Source organism: Balaenoptera musculus, chromosome 6 (assembly GCF_009873245.2).
Source record: "Balaenoptera musculus isolate JJ_BM4_2016_0621 chromosome 6, mBalMus1.pri.v3, whole genome shotgun sequence".
Classification (NCBI taxonomy): domain Eukaryota; kingdom Metazoa; phylum Chordata; class Mammalia; order Artiodactyla; family Balaenopteridae; genus Balaenoptera; species Balaenoptera musculus.
The window spans coordinates 41,204,272-41,222,690 of NC_045790.1; the positions used below are offsets into that span (position 1 = coordinate 41,204,272).

General features: G+C 36.8%; 1 protein-coding gene across 1 annotated transcript in view; it reads left to right on the forward strand.

Moving 5' to 3' along the window:
- Positions 1-18,419, forward strand: part of PLAA (phospholipase A2 activating protein) — a 36,758-nt gene that overhangs the window by 13,271 nt on the left and 5,068 nt on the right. Inside the window, exons 3-11 of the mRNA XM_036856847.1 lie at positions 1,611-1,711; positions 1,799-1,919; positions 4,525-4,692; positions 5,467-5,602; positions 7,668-7,837; positions 11,418-11,575; positions 12,267-12,486; positions 14,344-14,415; positions 17,280-17,348. Coding sequence (XP_036712742.1) covers positions 1,611-1,711; positions 1,799-1,919; positions 4,525-4,692; positions 5,467-5,602; positions 7,668-7,837; positions 11,418-11,575; positions 12,267-12,486; positions 14,344-14,415; positions 17,280-17,348 — 1,215 coding nt within the window. The remainder of the gene's footprint in view (positions 1-1,610; positions 1,712-1,798; positions 1,920-4,524; positions 4,693-5,466; positions 5,603-7,667; positions 7,838-11,417; positions 11,576-12,266; positions 12,487-14,343; positions 14,416-17,279; positions 17,349-18,419) is intronic.

Genomic DNA, 18,419 nt, shown 5'->3' on the forward strand with positions numbered 1-18,419 from the left:
TTGGGCACTTTTGTGGGTTCATTCAATCTAGATATCATGACCTTCATTTTTAGGAATCTTTCTTGTACTATTTCTGTGTTCTTTGCCTCATCTTTCTCCTCCCCCTCCCCAATTATCTCTTTCTGGAATCCCTGTTAGATGTTGGACCTTCTGAAATTACTTTCTAACATTCTTAATTATCCTTTCCTATTTTTCATATATTTGCCTTTTGGGTCTAATTCTCAGGAGACTTTTCTCCCCCTAGTTTTATTATTATTTTTTCAGTTTGGTTCTTTTATTTTTAGCATTTAGTTTTCTTGTTCTCTCATTAGTTCTTTTTTTATATATCTGTTTGCAAATAATATTGTATTGGAGATTTTTCTTCTGCTTCCTGAAATTGGATTTGTTTCTTATGGGTCCCCCAAACCCCTTGCCCCTTATTTTTCTGTTTCTTTGTTTTGGTTTTTCTCTTTCGTGTAGGTGGAGCTTGATGATTGGTGGGCTTCATTAAAGGGTGATCTGATGGTCTGACTTTTTAGATGGAAACCCTCTCGAATGTCTGCATCTGGAGTTCTTTAACATTATTCAGTCCTCCTGCCTCTTACTTTGGGAGCAGGGGGACTGTAGGTACCACATTTCAGGATGGAGACTTTCTGCTTATTCCCCTTGTGTTTCTTAGGGTTCCTTATTCCAGCCCTTTATTATGCCTGGTGACCAGAGTCTAGAAACGCTGCTTCAGTTCCTCCAGAGACTAAACCTCCAGTCTCCTTCCTGCAGTGGATAAGGAAGTACTCTCCTGACACTGTAGGCTGAGAGGAGAGGTCTGGTGTTTCACTCTGTTGTGTGCAGCCTTTGAATCAGTGTTCTCATTTTTCATTTCCTCTGCTTAGCCCCATCCTCTATGGAACCTAGTGGCTGGATACTTAGTCTCAGTTCTGTGGGGCCAGTTACTCTGCTTCTCATCGCTTTCTGTGTAACCTCCTCCATTTTGCTAAGTTAGTTATGTTGTTTTCTGTTTTCTTTGTCCTTGTAGATTAATACCATTTATAGCATTACTGTGGATAATCTGCCATTTTTAATCAGAACTCTGTCTTTTTTGTTTCCATGTTTTTAGATAATTTTTCGTATTTATAATTTTTAGCTTGTACAATGTTACATCAAGATCATAAGGCATTAAATTAACCATTTCATTACTGTTGAGTAATGAAATGAGTCAGCTTAACTCTAGTTTTTTCTGTCATGTTAACTAAAGTGACCCTAAATAACTATATAAATAGCGTTTGAAAATCATTTGCATTATTTTCCTGTGTAGTTTCTTAGAACTGGAAGGGATTGTTCAACCCACTTAATCCTGCTCCCTCATTTTACAGTCTAGGAATCTGATGTTAAGTAATATCCCTGAGGTCAGACAGCTCCTAAGTGGTATAGCTAGGACTTGGACCCAGGCAGCCTGGCACCAGAGTCTGTGCTCTTGACCGCTGCACTCTTCTGCATTTCCATTGAGTTGAGCCTTAATTAGCTAATACTGTCACTTCATAAAGTGTTTTTAAAATTGTAGTATTTTAATAACTAGCAAGGTTGAGCATTTTTCTCTATGAAAATGTGTTAATTAATGCCTTTTTTCCCTTTAGTTTGTAGTCTTTCATCTGGAAAATTTGGGACATTACTTAGTGGCTCCTGGGACACTACTGCTAAAGTCTGGCTGAATGACAAATGCATGATGACCTTACAGGTACAGTAGTTCTATGTGAATATTCGAGAAAATAATTAAAGATGATGATTCTGTGGCAGTTTAACTTAATACCCATTTTTCTCACAGGGTCATACAGCTGCAGTATGGGCAGTAAAGATATTACCTGAGCAGGGCTTAATGTTAACTGGATCAGCAGACAAGACCATTAAACTGTGGAAGGCTGGAAGATGCGAGAGGACTTTTTCTGGTAAGATCAGAGTAGACAGATTTTGTAATCTCTTTGCTTCCTATTTGCACAGGTGAGTTTTTTCAAAAATTTAGAAGTTTTAAAGTGGTATTTGAAAAACATCAGTGTATTTTAGCCATTTAACTTGGGTGAATGTAAATTTTCTGACAGTTAATATGTAATATCTTTTTTTTTTTTTTTAAATACACAGCCATTAATCATTTTATTTTTTTATTTTATTTTATTTATTTATTATTTTTGGCTGTGTTGGGTCTTCATTTCTGCGCGAGGGCTTTCTCTAGTAGCGGCAAGTGGGGGCCACTCTTCATCACGGTGCGCGGGCCTCTCACTATCGCGGCCTCTCCTGTTGCGGAGCACAGGCTCCAGACACACAGGCTCAGTAGTTGTGGCTCACGGGCCCAGTTGCTCCGCGGCATGTGGGATCTTCCCAGACCAGGGCTCGAACCCGTGTCCCCTGCATTAGCAGGCAGATTCTCCACCACTGCGCCACCAGGGAAGCCCATTTTTTTTTTTTTTTTTTTTTAAATTATTTATTTATTTTTGGCTGTGTTGGGTCTTCGTTGCGGTGCTCGGGCTTCTCATTGAGGTGGCTTCTCTTGTCGCGGAGCACAGGCTCTAGGTGCGCGGGCTTCAGTAGTTGTGGCTCACGGGCTTTAGAGCGCAGGCTCAGTAGTTGTGGCGCATGGGCTTAGTTGCTCCGCGGCATGTGGGATCTTCCCAGACCAGGGCTCGAACCCGTGTCCCCTGCATTGGCAGGCGGATTCTTAACCACTGCACCACCAGGGAAGCCCTGTAATATCTTTTTAAAAGATGTACTGAGACCTCTCATAAAACGACCAGATATGGACTAACAAATAGCTACAATATGGGTATGTGCTTCTGTGTATTTTATATATGTAATTTTTGGTACTCAGTTATGTTTTGGTTGTCATTTGAACAAGTTCAGCCTGAAACTTCCAAGCATAAGTCTTATTGAGGGTGGGTCAGTAGTGTTATCTTCATATATGAGGAAAACATCAGTCGTGCTTTTATTAATATTGAAGTACATTGTTTAATAATAACAACTTTCAGGCTTTGTTTATGTTGTGGTTTCAGATGGGTAGTCTTTTAAAACCTCAGCTATTAAATAACTCCTAAAACGAGGCATCTGCTGTCTAATATTAGAACTGATGATTTATTTGTGGGGCACTTAACGTTTTTGGTATGATTTTGTTTGTTTGTTTGTTTTTCCTTGTATTTATTCCTTAAAAGTTGATCAGCATCCTGGATAATACTTCAAGAAGTCCCTTTGTGCAGATAAAACTATCTGTAGGTGGAAAATGGGCAGTGAGTTATAACTAAACATCCCTTTGTTTCTGCTTCCATATACAACATATATACATATGTATTAAGTTTTTATTAATCTGTTATAGCTAATCTGAATCAGCATAGGAAATACTGAGCATGGGAAAGGTTTTGACTTCTGGTCTCCTTTATTAGATCACAAACTTCTGAGAATGTTTTGTCTTTTAAAAAAAATTGTAGTGGCATCTACAGTGCCTCAATATTGAAAAAAATGGAATCTTATCAAGTTTTTAAAAACATTTAATATCCTTTGATGAGAGGAATAAATACGCACACACGTATGTATATATACAATCAGCATAACACAAGCAGTTTTCATTCCATAAATTCTTGCCCTTTTAAAAAATCAATAGTCATTAATTTTTATTTTATCATTTTAATGCCTGCATTTATATAAATTATGAAATATTTCCCTTGGTAAAGCAACAATGTTTGGCTTTATATTTATGTTTTGGTTGAATTAAAAGAAGTAGGAATAAGAGGCAGGAAACTTGAATTCTTGCTTTAGCTCTGCCACTGATTGTGTGGTTTTAGATAAATTAATCTCTCTCAACCTATTTCACATTTTAATAAAGTTTACTTTTCTGTGATAAAGATTTTATTTCAAACTCTTAAATAATTGAAATCTTTTTTGTATTCTTAGTTTTTCTTTTCTTGGTGCTTTATAAATATTAATCTCAGTATTATGTGGTGAGAAATTTAGGGGATATTTACTCTTTGTTATATATCTGTTTATATTTTAATATTGTGTATGTTATGAATTACTCTTGTTATTGGGGAAGAAAAGTTGAAATGAATTGTCAAGTAAAAATTGGGGGACTTCGCTGGTGGTCCGGTGGTTAAGACTCCAAGCTTCCACTTCAGGGGGCACGTGTTTGATCCCTGGTCGGGAACTAAGATCCCGCATGCCGTGAAGCCAATCAATCAATCAATAAATAAAGGATTTTCTTTAAAAAAAATTGTGGGGATCAGAATCCTATTTCTGGAGGGGTTTAAGAAAGTTTTAAGAAATAATTTAGAGAAGATATGATAAATATAGAATAACTTCCCAAGACTGGTGATAAAAAATACTGCCAAGCCTACAATACAAATTTTGGCTATCAGGTTTTTCTACCGGGAAAAATAAAAGTATTTCTCTAACTTGAAAATCGGTTTTTAATATTCACTGGTATGTGTTTTATAATGTTAATAAAATACATAGAGCCATCAACCAAATGATCCATTTTTATTGATTAATCTTGTTCTTTTTTTTTTAATACAGGGCATGAAGACTGTGTAAGAGGCTTGGCAATTTTGAGTGAAACAGAATTTCTCTCCTGTGCAAATGATGCTAGTATTAGAAGGTGGCAAATCACTGGCGAGTGTCTTGAAGTATTTTATGGTCATACAAATTATATTTATAGCATATCTGTCTTTCCAAATTGTAAAGGTAAGACTATCTTATACTACATATTTTTAAATTTATTTATTTATTTATTTATTTTTGGCTGTGTTGGGTCTTCGTTTCTGTGCGAGGGCTTTCTCCAGTTGCGGCGAGCGGGGGCCACTCTTCATTGCGGTGCGCGGGCCTCACACTGTCGCGCCCTCTCCCGTTGCAGAGCACAGGCTCCAGACGCGCAGGCTCAGTAGTTGTGGCTCACGGGCCTAGCCGCTCCGCGGCATGTGGGATCTTCCCAGACCAGGGCTTGAACCCCTGTCCCCTGCATTGGCAGGCAGATTCTTAACCACTGTGCCACCAGGGAAGCCCCATATTTTAAATTTTGTATTGAGCATTGAGCATTGTTCTATTCCATCTTGAGGTGGGGGGCGGAGGGCTAATGATTTAAATCAATTTACTAACTGTAACTTGAATAATTTAGTAACTTTATTTCATAAGTATCTTTTTCCTAAAGGAGAAAACTGTATGATCATCTTCATATTAATTCAGACTTGATGGTGTGTTGTAAAAAGTTCTTGGGCATCTGAGGAAAGACTTCTTATAATTTATTGGTTTAAAGTATAGTGTGTAAGATGTGAAATATATAAAAATGTGATTTTTTGAAGTTGTATATTGTATAAGTGACAAATGCATAAAATTTAAAGCTATAATTTATAAATACTTTGGGGTTTTAAAAATCAGTATGCCTATTTAGAAAGGTGGTATATATAAATGTACTTAATTTTATTTATTCAAACTGATTTTTCCTGTATTCATTAATTTTAGATTTTGTGACAACAGCAGAAGACAGATCTCTGAGAATCTGGAAACACGGGGAATGTGCTCAAACAATCCGACTTCCAGCTCAGTCTGTATGGTGCTGCTGTGTGCTAGACAATGGTGACATTGTGGTTGGTGCGAGGTATTCATGTTCTAGTCAATCAATAATATGTGTCTAGGCCTTAGGTAAGTGTTAGAGTGCACAGAGATAAGCCATAGGAATTTCAGGTGAATTGGGGAGACCACAGGCACATTTGTGTTACTAAACAAAACAGTAGTAGGTATAACAGCTTTTGCACTAATGATACACAATATATTACAATAGTATTGCACTGTAAGTTGTGCAGTCGAAACATGAAATTAGAGAAGTTAGAGATTGGTGTGGGCAAACTTTCTGGAGAAAATATTTGAATTGGGTTTTGAAAGATAATGAAGGAAAATGGTGGAGGAACAATGCTGGGGAACAGTGGATGACAGGGGAAGATGGTAGGGTGGGGCTTAATTATGGAGAATCTGGAATGCCCGGCATTTGTTAGATTCAGTGCTTGGGGTTAAAGGGTTGTAGCTCTTGAGCAAGAAGTGCTGTGATTAAAGCAGAACTTATGAATTATTAAATACGTAGGTTAGATTTAACTAGTGGTGACAATGGGCAGGAAACCAAGTTGGCAGCAATTGCAGTAGTAGGTGTAAAGTTATGAAATACTGACCCTGCAGTGCTAATGGATAAAAGACCAGAAAATGAGATAATGCGGAGGGAAAATGATCAGAAGGGGGGGATGTCAGAAAAGGATAGAGTTTCAAACTTCGGATGATTAGAAGTCCACATTAATAAAAATGGACAAGAGTGAGAATTGGTTTGGTGAAGAAGGTGATAACTTCCTGGGATCCAAGTGGTGATAAGCCACACTCATGCAGATTGGTCATGGGCATTTGGACTGGGTCCTAGTGTAGCAGCTGAGACTGAAAATCAAGATTGGCACAGAACTTCCAGAGTCAAGCAATAGGGCATCTTTCTCTGAGGGAAGAAACATAGAAGGGGAGGAACAGAACTAAAGACTGAACTTGTGATACACTGTGGGTAGAAAAAGAGAAGCCAGTAGCCTAAACAAAAAGCAATCCAGATGTTGAAATTCAGAGATGGAAAAGAGATTTTGGAGGGAGATTGTGATCAGTGTCAATAAGTACATGAGGGGTTAAGGAGTGGAAAGTTAGGAAAGCTTTTGGATTTGCTTTGAAAGATGTTAGTAGTGACTTTTTTGACATCACATTTTCATAGAAAATGATAGAAAAAGGTAAATGAGAGGAGACAGATAAAGAGTTTTTTGAAGAAATGGATGAGGGAAAGGATTATAGACTACTGTGGCACTGAAGGCAAGAGGAAAAAGGGCGACAGCCATAAGGGATACAGTGTCTAATAAAACGGATGTATTTTACTCCTTGGCTGGGCCACAGGTTGATTTGTTGGTTTAGTTATTTTCACCCTAAAGTCATTTAAAGTTGAAGAAAATAAAGGGGTAACACTGCTGTTAGTAGAAGGTTAAGTAAGAAAGTTTTTCTGTAGAGTTGAGTAGGATTAGTACAGTTGAAAGTGGCTAACTTGCCTCCCCTACCCCAAAATTTCACAAAGAGGAATTATGGAAATGAAGTCATTTTTCTGAGAATAGAGGCTGAGACTGCCATCTAGTCCAGAGGTGAAGCTGTTTTTTTTCTTGATTCGGGTTACATTGCTAGTTAATGGCATAGTAAGGACAGGCTCCATGCGTTTCTAATGAACGGATATCGAGCATCTAGTATTTTCTAAGCCCTATGCTGGGTATTTGAGCCCTTTATAAGTTAAACAGTTTACTACCCTTCTTTATACCATAATACCTATGTGTGTAATACTCACTTTAAAAGTGTATGCTATGTCTGTAGATTTTTATGATGGTAAATATTTAATTTGGAATTGAAAATTGTGTTAAGTACATATTTCTTTGTTCTTTGCCAGTAACTTTTTCCTTAAATAGTCTTTTTCCACCCTTTCCATTGCTTTAGAAAGTAATAGAGGGTAGTGTGCTGAAATCAGCATAGTTCTATACTCAGCAATAAATACATAGTAACATTTTTCATATTCACAAATGCAGATTATTTTTGCTTTGGATCATTGAAGTGTGATAATGTTAACCTACTGTGGCAGTGACTTAAAATCAGTTTCTGTTTCCTTATAGTGATGGTATTATTAGAGTGTTTACAGAATCAGGGGATCGGACAGCAAGTGCTGAGGAAATCAAGGCTTTTGAAAGAGAACTCTCTCAGGCAACCATTGATTCCAAAACTGGTGATTTAGGGGACATCAATGCTGAGCAGCTTCCTGGGAGGGAACATCTGAATGAACCTGGTAAATATTTCAATGTATCTAGTAGTAAAAAATGCTACCATGTTTGCCTTTTGGAATAATGAGTGACAAGAAAAAAAGATTGTTTTGTTAAGTCATTCGGTATTAGTCTCATTGCCAGGTACTGATCTTTGAGACTTTTTATTATGCATAACCACAGTGAAAAATCATGTTCTTTTTGCCTCTGCCTCACAGTTTTAAAGACTTTGAGCTAAGTTCCCCATAAACAGGAATCTTTTTTTCTTTAAATAAATCACCTGATACTTAGCTCATATATAGTAGGTGTTCGGAAGTCACTCATTTAATACCTTTTGGTTGATTGGATTCTCTGGGAGGTTGTACAGACTAAAAATAAAAATGAGTTTAAATAAAGCAGTGTCTCCTTAATGAGTTAGGGATTATTTGAGTTTAAAATCAGAGGACAGTAGTTGTCTCAAATGAAATCTTAGGTTGGATAAATCCATGATCCCTTGGTCTGTGGACCCCTGGGGATTCTGAGATCCTTTCAGGATATCCATGTGGTCAAAGCTAGTTTTATAATACTAAGATGCTATTTGCCTTTTACACTGTGTTATCATCTACATTTATGGTATAAAAGCGGTGGTGGGTAAAACTGCTGGCTCCTTAGTACATAGATCAAGGCAGTGGCACCAAACTATTCAGGTAGTCATGGTGTTCTTCACTGCTATGCAGTCGTCATTTAAAAAAAAAAATGCCATCTGCCCTTAAGAGTGTCCCTGATGAAGCATTAAAAAATAATTTTGTTACATTTTGGCCCTTTAGTACATGTCATTTTTAACATTCTGGATGACAAAGTGTAAAGTACACATACAGTTTACCGTAGGACCATGTGCCTCAGGGATAAGTACTTCTGCAGTCATTTGAGTTGCAGGCTGAACTCTCCCTTTTTTCAGGGAATGCCATTTTTATTTCAAAGAACGACTACGGTTATTCAGGCCTAGGTATTTGGCAGATATTTTTTGGAAAATGAACAAAGCAAGAATGTCACTTTAAGGAAAACAACTGACAGCATTTGTTGCCAAAGATAAAATTCAGACTTCCAAATGAAAATTGAAATTTTGGAAAACTTGTGACATTAGTGGTAATAGTAACAAATGCAATTTTTTTATATTGAATAATAAAATGTGTAATCATATGGAAGATCTGCATAGCTCAGTGAATCAGTATTTTCCAAATGACCAGTTCATGGTCTTACAAAATCATACATGGGTAAAAGAACAGTTCAAAGTATAAGATAGACCAATGGATTTTAGTATAATAGAGCATGAAAAATTCATTGATATAGTTTCAGATTCTAAATTTGTAACCTTTAGGATCTACTACTTGTAGAATATCCACATTTTTCTGAAAAGGCTTTTAAACTAGTCCTCTGTTTCTCAACTGTATTATCCGTGTGACGCTGGATTTTCTTTGTATACATCAACCAAGCAACAGATTGCAACAGGTTAAATGCAGGGGCAGGTATGATAATCCAGCTGTCTTCTATTAAGAGAGACAGTAAAGAGATTTACAAAAATGTACAACAATGCCAGACTTCTCACTAAGTTTTTAAAACTATACTTATTTTTCATTGAACTATTATTTATTCAATATGTAATGGACCTATTACGGTTTTCCATGAAGTAAATATATTTTTTGCTCTTCTCATTTTTAATTTCAAATTCAGTAAATCAACTGATAAAACCTACATTAAAAAAAAGCTGTTTGGACTTCTGAATAACATTTCTGACTGTAAGAAATATTGAAACCAAAAGTTTGAACACCACTGTATTATTTCATGTTTTTAATATTCTTAGAGTTCTTTGCAAAAATGTAATGTTTTTGTCTCTATATATACACAGTCAATAAATATTTACTAGGTACCTACTGTCTGCCCTGCATTGGTCTAAGCTCTGGGGAATACAGATAACAAAAGGGACAGAAATCTCTGTTCTCACAAATTTATGTTCTACAGGAGGAGACAGATAATTAAAAAGTTAATACGTAAATATACAAGTATGTCAGATAAGTACTATGGGAAAAGTAAAGCAGGCGTTGAGTTTTAATAAAATAAAACAGGAGTTTTAAATTCAGTGGTCAGGAAATGTATAATACTTAGGATAGCACTGGTTGCTGTAACAGATAAATCCTAAAATGTCAGTGGCTTAACACAAGAGAAGGTTATTTGTTGAACATTTAAAGTTCAGTTGACAGCAGGGTATGCTGGAACATGTCCGTAGAATAATTTTACTCCTCTAGGTCATTCAGGGACCCATGCTGAAATCACCATCTTCATCATGTGCTTGCAGGGTCCCCTTGGTTATAGATATTCAGCCACCAGACAGCATAAGAGGGGAGGGTAGAAGATGATGGACTAGGCCTAGAACTGGCATTTATCACACCCACCCAGATTCCACTGACCGTTACTCTGTGTAATCTAGGGACTACAGAATGTAAGGGGGCGGAATAAGGTAGTCTTCGACTAGACAGCTACAGCTGTACCCGTTGGAATAGGAGCAGGAATCTCTGGAGGACAGCTAGCAGTCTCTGCCACTGAAGGCCTTGTTGAGAATGTGGCTTTCAGGTAAAGTCCTTAAGGAGACAAGGGAGCAAATCTTGCTAACATCTGTGTGGAGAATGTCATAGGCAGAATAAACAGCCAGTGTTATAGGCTCTAGGGGGCTCCAGGGCCTATAGTAGGAGGCCATTGAATCAGTCCAACTGAGAAATAATGGTGGCTTGTACCAACCGGTAGCAATGGAGGTGGTGAGAAGAGGTAGTGTTTTAGCTATAGTTTAAAGATAGAGCTGATGGAATTTGCTGAAGGATTAGAATTGAGAGAAAGGAATCACACTCTTCTACTCTTTTTGGCCTGATCAGCTAGAAGAATGGAGAATCATCTACTGAAATGAAGTATTGTCAGAAGATACTCGTTAATAAAACTTGTTTTATTCTCGATCTGCCAGCTACTTTTTAGTAGAATCACATCTTTTTAACCATCCTTTATTTAATAGAGTTTTTTTAAAAAATAAATTTATTTATGGCTGCGTCGGGTCTTCATTGCCGCACATGGGCTTTCTCTAGTTGCGGCGAGAGGGGGCTACCCTTCATTGCGGTGCGTGGGCTTCTCACTTCTCATTGCGGTGGCTTCTCTTGTTGCGGAGCACGGGCTCTAGGTGTGCGGGCTTCAGTAGTTGTGGCACGTGGGCTCAGTAGTTGTGGCTCGCAGGCTTTAGAGTGCAGGCTCAGTAGTTGTGGCACACGGGCTTAGTTGCTCCGCGGCATGTGGGATCTTCCCGGACCAGGGCTCGAACCCGTGTCCCCTGCATTGGCAGGCGGGTGGATTCTTAACCACTGCGCCACCAGGGAAGTCGCAATAGAGTTTCTTTTAAACCATTATTTTCTTTTTGGCCAGTTTCCAGTAGAATTACATTTTAAAATATTTTGTTTCATAAAATTTTCTATTAAACCAAAATACATATTCTCTTTTATATATAAACTTTAATGTTAAAACTTTTCTATCTAATGTTTGTAAATTTTACTCTGCCATTCTCTCTTTGATTCTTAAAATTTTTATTTTAAGGTACTAGAGAAGGACAGACTCGCCTAATCAGAGATGGGGAGAAAGTCGAAGCCTATCAGTGGAGTGTTAGTGAAGGGAGGTGGATAAAAATTGGTGATGTTGTTGGCTCATCTGGTGCTAATCAGCAAACATCTGGAAAAGTTTTATATGAAGGGAAAGTATGTCGACTTCTTTCTAATTGCTATTATCTTAAAGCATTAGACAAATTAAAAGTTTCCGTTTCCCTTTCCCCATGCTAATAAAATTTTCTTTGGTGTTTTGACATTTAAAAATAGATTTCAATGGGGAGATTCTCAGTCTTGAAGTAGATTTTTTTTTTTTTTTTTTTTTTTTTAATATCTTTGCATGTAGAGAGAGCTGCATTTGTGATGGACACAGCCATTATTTGCCTTCTGGTAGTTACATAGATAAGCTGTTCCCAACCATTTTGGATTAGGCGCTTCTGTGTCACCTTTCATCTATTGCTTTGTGCCTAGCTATACTTAACTTGACAGGTCATGAGGGACCCTGCAGGGCTGTGCTTATAATGCCAGCATGTTTTCATGAGTAGGGTAAGGTAACAGCTAATACTTTTGGCCTTGAGATCAACTAATTGGAAACCATCCTTTGGTCTTACAATTAATATGTAGTAATAATCCATCCCCCACATCTACCTGCCAGTGAACTACTATTCTTGCACCACATGCCTATGGTTGCTATTAAACATTATTTGCCAAGTGGAAGATTTTAAAATTGTGCTTTGGAGAAAGTTTAGCACTATAAGTATTAAAATAAATCTGTGTTATGTATGTCATTAATTTATGTGAACAGATAGTAATCACTTATCTCCTTTTTATATTCCTATTAAAGGAGTTTGATTATGTTTTCTCAATTGATGTCAACGAAGGTGGACCATCATATAAACTGCCATATAACATCACTGATGATCCCTGGTTAACTGCATACAACTTCTTGCAGAAGAATGATTTGAATCCTATGTTTTTGGATCAGGTGGCTAAATTTATTATTGATAACACAAAAGGTCAAATGTTGGGACTTGGGAACCCCAGTTTTTCAGATCCGTTTACAGGTAAGTTAGGGTTTGTATTAAGTTTTATATACTTCCACCAATGTTGATTATTTTTTTTCTTTATTTGTTGTATTTAAACACCTATTATGATTAGCTGTTTAAATAAAAACCAAGATCTATAGCAGGTTTTTGCTGCAGATATATATTTTTGAGGCTCAAATTATATAGTAATTTCGTATTTATGGAAACAATTGTAAATCGTTCTCTTTCAAAAATACAGCCACACTATAAACTAAATAAAATTAAACTGAAACTAATTCAGTCATTTGAAATGAAAAGAAACCTGTAAGTTCCTTCACGTTATTGCTTCTTTTTAAAATATATATTTTGGTGAAATTTAGTAAATAGAAATTCTGTTTTCACATGAGGCTAAACTAGTTAGTTATGTAGCAGATCTAGAACTGAACTATGGGTAGTTTCAGTTTACATGTTATTTGTATTCCACATGTTCATTTTAAGTCAGTTGTTTATAACATAGTATACAGCGTCTAAAATGTTATTAATGGTATTAGGTTCTCATGCCAGTAGTATTATAATCCCAGTAGTATTAGTCTGAGTCTGGGATCCTTGGAAATGGAGTTTAATTCTAGAGGTATTAGCCTGAGCTCTGGGCCCTGGGAACTGAGGCCATGGTATGGGATAGATATAGAGCTGGCCCTATATCTATCTTTTCTTAGATATAGGGCTAGCTCTAAATAAAAATTTGAAATTGACACTTTATTGTTAATGGGTTCCTATTATTTCTGACTCTTATCTTTCATGTGCTAGTGCTCTTCCTTGTTTTGCAAGGATCCCATATCCTCTTCTAGTCTCAGGTGTTTTTTTTTTCTTCTTCCCTCACAGATGCTTCATGCTCCTAAATTATCTCCTCTCCTTCTAGTTCAAAATTCCATCGTTCGTTCACATAATAAAGTTAATCTCACCTGCATGTTGACTTAAACAGATTATCAGACTGATTCACCATGAACTATAAATGATAGGACCCTCCCAGCAGATGCACTTGACAGAACAAGAAAAAAAAAAGTTTATTACCTGGATATTTCTGTTGGTTGGAATATCAGTCTACAGTACAAAAGAGTACTGTATTGTATAAGCTATCTTGTGGGATGGAGGACAGATATTAAAGCAGCTGGCTCTGTCTGGAAATCTAACAACGATTTGGCTTTTTTGCTCTTCTGAAACTCTATCAGCATCCTTAGATGTATCTTTTTGTAGACGCCTCTGATTATTTCCTTAGAGATACTAACAAAACGTACTCACACACACCACACATTTGTAAATGTATACATGGGAAATCTGTTTCCTTTGAACCACTCATCCCCTTTGTAATTTTCTCCAGTAGGTTGTAAGCTTCAGTGGATACAAGCAATCTTGTTCCCTGCTGGATCTCAGCACTGAATGCACTGTTTGACACATGAATTAATGAACCCAGGGGTTCTCTAAAAGATTCACATTTGGTGCCTGTGGTTTAATAGCAACAACAGCAGCAGGAATTCTAGTGAATTCGTATAGGAACAGGAACTGATTGTATGTGTATATTATTTAGGTCAGAGACCAACTACAATTTATCTTTTTATGTTTGAATTCCTAGTTATTTTAATATTTAAGTGCAGAAGCTAAGATACAATAAAGGATTAAAGTTAACAAAAACAAAACTTGGAGAATCGCTGAAATTTTAGTTTCTTACTAACCTTTCCAACTATAAGACTTCTGACTATAACTCCTCTTATTCTGTCATGGGACAGCCTTGCTCTTTTATTTCTCCCCACATTTAGAGTCTTCTGATGTAAGCATTGTGCCGTTTATGAAATTCAGGATTCTGGCGTACTTCAGATTTTTCTTTGTTTGCATGCACAGGTGGTGGTCGGTATGTTCCAGGCTCTTCATCAGGATCTTCTAACACACTGCCTGCGGCAGATCCTTTTACAGGTGGGAAGCAGTTTTGATCAATATGTCTTTCTTCACTAAATGTATAACATTTTGTATTATATAGCTTTACATTTTGAAGATATTATCCATAACTGATAATTCCCTTATCTTCTGTGTTTCCAATTTTGATGGATCTCCTTTTCTTTAACTTCTAATTTTTTCTTTTTCCTCGAGTACTTCTATAGCTTTCCTCATGACTTTTAATAACATATTATTAAAATTCATCATTTTCTCCAGCGGTCCTTCCTGAAAGGAGAGCAGAGTCATTAAGAGCATAGATTTTAGAGTCAGACAGACCTTGGTTCAAAATCTGGCTCTACCACTTACTTGCTATGAGAAGTTGGCAAGTTACTTAACCTGTCTGAGCCTATTTTTTTTATCTGTGAAATTAGATAATAGGGGAATCCACCAACCAAGACACAGCCTGAGTGCTGTCACTGGCGAGATGCTACTGATCACGAGCAGAGAAGGAGCCGTGTGAGTCCCTGAGACTGGATGGAGCAGTGCAGTCAAGAAGTTTGCCCAGGCATAATTTGCCTTTAGCATGGAAGGAGACAGTCCACCCAGCTACCCAGGATTAGTCTTCCTAATCTAAGTTATTAATGGCCTTCATGAAGCCCTGGAAGTGTTGGTGTCTCTTCAAAGTGACTTTATTTACCAAAGGTATGCATGCCTCAGCATCAACACTACTGGAAAAAAATTGGACTTTAATGCAACTGAAGAAATCTCTGTTTTCAGAATAGCATTTGATGTATTTTATGATGCTGTTGTTGGATCTTCAGCCAGAATTCCTGGACAATATACCAAATTTGGGAAGAAATTCGTAGTATTTATGGTATCTATTGGCCTTGCAGACTTAGTACTGTGAGCTCTAAAAGTGACCGTATAGTCCTTTCTAAACCATAGATGGGACCAACACACAAGCTTGGGTCAGTATCATGAAGTTGTGAACTGCTCTCAGTGAGCTTCCCTTCTCCTGAGAATGCATTGGTGGCCCAGATGCAAATAAATAGCCGTACCCTGTGCAGTGTACGAGTGTACTACAGAAACCAACTATCAAGCTAAATATTGTGATAGCATGATGGCTATTAAGGAAGTCTTTGGTGACCCTGAAAAGGCAGTAAAGATCTGAAGAGTAGATAAGATGATAACTTTCTCTATCAGCATATTCAGGCACAGTGATGCTCCGAAACTTAGAACGACAGAGTTCCTGAATCTCATTAGCAGCTGTTTTTTGGAACAGAAAGAATATACCAAGCTTCAAACAGTACCAACAAAGTCAAGAGAACAACTGGGGCCATCGTAACTGGAGCATGTCTCACTGTTGCACAGTGTCAGTAACTCAGAAGATGCACTGATTATGGAGATATGCAAGATAGCATACTAAAAGTCCAAGAGAATTATGCAATTAATAGGTTAACTGAACCACACTGTTATAAAAGATAGGTAAAAACGTTTGCCGTATTGAGATATTATAAAAATTAAGTGGTATAGTACATATAAAATGTTTAGCAAAATGCCTGGAATATATTTAAGCCCTCAATATATGTTAGCTATTACTATTGTTGATGTTGTTCCTGCAGTTTTACCAACAGCACTGGGGCCAAAACATTCCCCGTCTTGCTTCTAACTTAAGGTTAATCTTAATTCTTTTTTCTTTTCCTCATTTATATGATTCTCAAACATTTAATGTCAGTTAGAATCATATGGGATGCTTGTTTAAGTTAGTTATTGCAAGGTCCCACCCAGAGATTCTGATACACTAGATTAGTGAGGAGGTTAAAAATACTCAGAGTCGGATCCCTTCCCCAGGAATTCTGATTATATGGTCTTGGATGTGGTTTGCTGTTTAGGTAGTTTTAAAAGCTCCCTATTGGTTTCTAAAGTGAAGCTAATTTGGAGAACTATTAGGCTATTATGGGCAGGCCCTGGGAGTCTGCATATTGAACCAGTGACTCTCATTCAAGTGGTCAGAGAACCACATTTGGAACAGTGTAGGACTACCTTCTGCCTCATAATAATGCCTTGGGCAAATTATTCAGCCTTCCTCTTCTAAAATATTATAATGATCTCTAATTAATATTTAAATGACTCATGCATCTAAGATGCTTAGCATGCTAGCCAGCATATGGTAAAAACTCAGCAAATCCACTTATTCTGTGTTCTTCATTATTTTAATGAATCCTGTTCACATCTGTTCTGTTGTTTAGTTTTGTTTGCTTTTTCTGTATCTGTTGCAGTGGTTATACCAACTCCTGAATATTAAGCTTAGAGGGGCTAGAACAATAGCTCATCTTTCTTCTTCCCACAAAGGCTGATCCAGGACTCCGAACATCTCCACATCCTGCTGATTCTCTCTCTGCACTTGTTTTTCCTGTTTCTTTCTTTCTTTCCATTTTCAATAAAGCAGCTACAAGTATTCTCAAATGTGAGACTGGGCTATTATCATAGCATCCCTAACTCTTACCTAGCTTCTTTTCTATTTGTCTTATGTGCCAACTAATCCCGTCTCTATTTCAATAAAATAGTGTTCACATTTCATTACGGAAACTTTTGACTTTCTTTCTCTCCAATCTATTAATGCTTTTGTAATTCATTAAACTTCTATAATTATAGTATATAAGGCATGTAATGTTTATTTTATAACTTGCGAATTACTTTTCCGGCTAATTTTATTGAGGTCTTACTGCATGCCAGATACTGTTCTAAGCATTTTGCTGTATTAAATTTACAACTGTTTTATTAAGATGTCATTCTGAAGTGTGACTAATAATGAAAATAAGTCATTCTGTGTAAAGAAGGAGCAGTTTGAACTTTATCATTTGCTGTTACCTGTGCTTACTGGGAGTATTATTGCATTTTAGGTGGTGGTCGGTATGTACCAGTGTCTGCAAGTATGGGAACTACCATGGCTGGAGTTGATCCATTTACAGGTGCACATTTTTCATTTCCTCTTTTTTTTTTAATTCATTAGTACTTTTATGTAATGAAAGTTTAAGGAAATTGGCATCTTCTTCTTGCTGGAAAACTTTTTGTACAGTAAATCAAGACCAAACTTTTGACCTGGCTTTTAGAGTGTTCTCAGAATTGGGTCATTACTGCACATTAGAATCGTCTGGGGAGCTTAGAAAAACTACTTCAACCTCATCCCCAGCGATGCTCACTTGATCTAACGTTGCTCTGGGTTGGGGTCTTAGCAAGAGTAGTTTTATAATTTTCTTATGTGCAGCCAGGATTGAAAACTGCTGTTCTACTGTGTTAAGGCTAGTTTCCTCACTATCCTTACAAAATCTGAGTTACTCCCATCTCTTCCGCTTCATTCTTATATACTTAATGTGTTTAGAATATTATTTACTACATTACACATTGAGAGGACTCAGGAAAGAATTTGCTTTTACTATTTAGGCCTGGAATATTTGGCTTTCCCCTGAGCAACTAACTTTTTTTATTCTTAGTATCCAGCCTAGACCCTGACACATCTTACTTGTTTAGCATTGTTGAACATATGCAGGCATACTTTTTTACTCTGTATAGGCTGCCGTAAAACGCAGAACTGAATTTGTGGTTCACCTCTTGTAAGCTTGACAGATATCTTGGCATATATATTTCCCTATTTATTATTTTAGACAAGAGAATATGTGTGACATATATGTTATTGAGCATAATAAAATATTCATAAACCCACCACTCTACTTGAGAACTAAGTTGGTATATGATTTTTTAAGCTATTTTTTTCATTGTGAAAGTAACATGGGTTGGCAGTATTGAAGTTTAATGTAGTAAGTAATTAAGATTAAGGACTCTGGAGTGAGAATGCTTAGATTCAAATCTCAGTTCCACTACTTTTTATGTGTTTTACCTTGAGCAAGTCATTGTGTTTCTGTGCCTCTCTTTTTCTCATTTGTAAAGTTATATCTACTTCCTAGAAATAAGAGTTTAAAATTACGAAATATATGTAAATCATTTTATACGGAATAAATTCTTAGTAATGTTATACCTGTTGT